General features: G+C 53.4%; 1 protein-coding gene across 1 annotated transcript; it reads left to right on the top strand.

Annotated features, from left to right (window-relative positions):
* The first annotated feature begins 1,113 nt into the window (after window positions 1-1,113).
* On the top strand, window positions 1,114-3,555 carry LOC100383494 (Protein NRT1/ PTR FAMILY 6.2). Its single transcript, NM_001176142.1, has 3 exons — window positions 1,114-1,223; window positions 1,420-1,779; window positions 1,883-3,555. Exons 1-3 carry the CDS (start codon window positions 1,221-1,223, stop codon window positions 3,293-3,295), a joined length of 1,776 nt encoding a protein of 591 aa, NP_001169613.1. The 5' UTR covers window positions 1,114-1,220; the 3' UTR covers window positions 3,296-3,555.
* The last annotated feature ends 319 nt before the right edge of the window (window positions 3,556-3,874 follow it).

The following is a 3,874-nucleotide window of genomic DNA, read 5'->3' as shown; positions in this document are numbered from 1 at the left end:
GGTAGAGGAAAAGAATAAACCTACACGTTTCACGTATGACACAGTCGAAACTGATGCTTTATAATAGTAGAAAATTCTTAAATGATGGAGAACGTATCGGGTGCTAAAGAGGTATGGTGCTCACGTGCACATTTTAAATCTGAGGCATCTAGCTTGCATCTCGATAGGAGCCAAATTTTTTTTTAAAAAAAACCTTCCACTATGGGAGGGAGGTAGAGGAGTTCTTTATAAGATTGGTGCTACTGTTAGATATACAAGATGAATGTACAAAATTTAAAATGTGCACGTGAGCATCGTACCCATTTAATTCACTAAGGTGGTGTTTCATTTTGGGGTATGGTGGAACCGAGCCTCTCCACTATCAATTTATTGTTGCTTGAATTGATTCTATGTAAGATAGAGGTACTCTAAAAAGAAAAAAATATGCTTAAATGTTGAACTATCCGGCTCTTCAAAATCTCTCGGATGAAGCCGAGCCGCTGACATGAAGCCACTCCATCCCAACTAGCTCTAGAACAAAACACCACCTAATTTAATTAAAGAGTGGACAGATCAGCAAGATCAGCCCCGTGATCGTTTCCTTTTCCCTCCCTCCTCTCTACTCCTTTTGACACACATGCACATTTTGCAGTAGTTATTATAGCTTTATCTGTAAAGCTTATCTCCCGTTTATCCACTGATAGCAAGCAATCTGCATTATTGTGACCACTAGTCGGCATGACGGGTCCCATGCATGCATGAAATGGCAGATGCTGAACATTCCCTTGGCTGGAGGAGAGAGAGACAACACCCCCTGCTGAAGTTGAACCCCCACCTGGTCTCAGCTCCATGATCTGCTCACTTTTCTTAGTTTCCACGTCTCAGGAGCAGCGCTGCTAATCTTCAAATAATCACCAACACCGGCATCATCGGACTTTTGTTGTGCGCTATCAAAGTATAACATTTAATTATTGTACTAGAGTCTGCCCCACAATTTGGGAGAGAAAGATACATGGTGGTTCGCCCGGCCGATCTGGTCGTCTCCATGATCAGCTGATGGGTTTGGTCCAAGGTCCTATGCGCGTCTCCGTGCCTATAAAAGGAGGTCGTCCAGCAAGCTCATCAGCATTCGATCGCTCCAGCTAGCTGCAGACCCATACCAAGCCTGTTTGATCTCTCAGCGGCAGTTCTCTTGTGTTGCTAATATATATAATTCGTCCACTAATAATCAGTTCAAACCAATGGTTCGTGAGGCCGGCTAATTTTTTAATAACCCTAGCTAGCTGTTCATATACATTTGCATTATGTAATGTAGTTCATTCATCCGTTCGTTCATTCGTATATATAGACAGTACTCGCATACATATGCATGCAATTCTGAGTCTGCTGATGGCTGATACACCATGTTGTTCTGTGTGCTTGCGTGGTGCCTTCGATTAGGACGGCAAGAAGGTGCAGGAGAGGGCAGCATGGTGCGTTAGCGACGGTGGCGGCAACCTAGTGCAGGATGCCGTCGACTACAGGGGCTGCAGGGCGGACAAGTCCAGCACGGGCGGCTGGGCGTCGGCGGCGCTCGCCGTTGGGATCGAGCTGTGCGAGCGCCTCTCCACCATGGGCATCGCCGTCAACCTGGTCACGTACCTCACTGCCACCATGCACCTGCCTAGCGCCGCAGCTGCCAACGTGGTCACCGACTTCATGGGCACCTCTTTCCTCCTCTGCCTACTTGGTGGATTCCTTGCCGACTCCTTCCTCGGACGATACCTCACCATCGCCATCTTCGCCGTCGTCCAAGCCATCGTAAGTACTCCCATATACACGCATGCGAACTTGACTTCTCTGGCATATGCCGTGAGGCGTGAGCTCATGATAGATGATCCATGCACGTACGCACACATGACAGGGCACGGGGCTCCTCGCAGTGTCTACAGAGGTGAGGCAGCTGAGGCCGCCGCCGTGCGGTCCCGGCGCGGCTGGGCCGTGCGAGCAGGCCACGGGGCTCCAGATGGGCGTGCTGTACGTGTGCCTCTACCTCATCGCGCTCGGCACTGGCGGGCTCAAGTCCAGCGTCTCGGGCTTCGGCACCGACCAGTTCGACGAGCGCGACGCACGCGAGCGCGCCGCCATGGGCCTTTTCTTCGACCGCTTCTTCTTCTTCGTCACCTTCGGCACGCTCCTCGCCGTCACCGTCCTCGTCTACGTCCAGGACCACGTCGGCCGGAGCTGTGCCTATGGCATCTGCGCCGGCGCCATGCTCGTCGCGGTCGCCGTCTTCCTATCAGGCACCAGGCGGTACCGCTACAAGCGCAGCTCCGGGAGCCCCATCGTGCACATCCTCCAGGTCCTAGTTGCTGCCACCCGAAAACGGAACATCGTCATGCAGCCACTCACCGCCGCCGCGCTCTACGAGGACCACCCTGAGCACGCGCGTATCCCCCACACCGCCCAGTTCCCGTGCCTGGACAGGGCGGCGGTGATGGCTGGCGACGACGACAACGAGGTGGGCCACGACGGGCGGCCGACGATGAACCCGTGGAAGCTGCGCTCCGTGTCCCGCGTGGAGGAGGTCAAGATGGTGGCCCGGCTGATGCCGGTGTGGGCTACGACCATCCTGTTCTGGACCATGTACGCGCAGATGATCACCTTCTCCGTGGAGCAGGCGACGACCATGGACCGGCGCATGGGCGGGTTCGAGATCCCAGCCGCCTCGCTCACCGTCTTCTTCGTTGGCGCTATCATGCTCACTCTCGCCTTCTACGACCGCGTCTTTGTCCCGCTCTGCCGGAGCCTCATGACCGGCCGGCAGGGATTTACTAACCTGGAGAAGATCGGAATCGGCCTGGTCCTCTCCACATTCGGCATGGCTGCTGCGGCCATCTGCGAGAAAAAGCGCCTCGCCGTCGCTGCCACGAGTGTCGCCGTAGGGCATGGGTCGCTGCCCATCAGCGTGTTCATGCTGACGCCGCAGTTCCTGCTGGTGGGCTCCGGCGAGGCTTTCATCTACACGGGGCAGCTGGACTTCTTCATCATGCGGTCGCCCAAGAGCATGAAGACCATGAGCACGGGCCTCTTCCTCACCACGCTCTCGCTCGGCTTCTTCCTCAGCAGTGCGCTCGTCTCGCTCGTCAAGAGCTGCACGCGGTGGCTCGGCGACACCATCAACCACAGCCGCCTCGACTACTTCTACTGGCTGCTGGCCGTGCTCGGCGTTGTCAATCTCGTCGCCTACATCGTCTATGCCATGTGGGCCGCAGCACCGGCCAGCAGTCAGGCGGAGCAGCCGCAGCACGCGATGGCCGCGGACGAGAAATGCTAGCAAGATCTATCAACTACCAATCGACCTCAGCTGCTGTGCTGCACCCATCGCTTAATAACTATCAGAGGCACACCTATACGCTTACCAATTTAGAGGATTTTATAGTTCTGATGCGTGGATGCAGTGACGACATGATTTCCCTACATACTAAAACAAGTTCTCCTCTGGTTATTGAAAAAGATGAAAAAAGTTAATATGTTTTTTCTTGTCTAATCATATATTCATGTAAAACAATGCTCTAATGGGTTTTGTTAGAGGTCTGCTTCGTCGCCGAAGGTACTGTGAGAAGAAACACCTTCGGAAGAACAAAACAGAAACAGTGCCGAAGCTACCAATCAGAGAGCTTCGTAGCGTACCTTCAGGTGCACCGACTTAAAAATGAAAAGACGACACTACTACAGCAAACCTCTGTACAGACGGTTTGGTTATCCTCTACACAGGCGGTTCCAGGAACCGCTTGTGGTGCACCGCCTGTGATGTAAAACAACATTACAGGCGGTCAATAAAAAACCGCCTGTGAAAGACACACATTACAGGCGGTCCAGTTCAAAGGAACCGCCTGTGATAGACACACATCAC

The sequence above is a fragment of the Zea mays genome, chromosome 8 (assembly GCF_902167145.1).
Source record: "Zea mays cultivar B73 chromosome 8, Zm-B73-REFERENCE-NAM-5.0, whole genome shotgun sequence".
Taxonomy (NCBI): Eukaryota; Viridiplantae; Streptophyta; class Magnoliopsida; order Poales; family Poaceae; genus Zea; species Zea mays.
The sequence above is the reverse complement of the archived record's forward strand: the minus strand, read 5'-3'. Positions and strand labels throughout refer to the sequence as shown.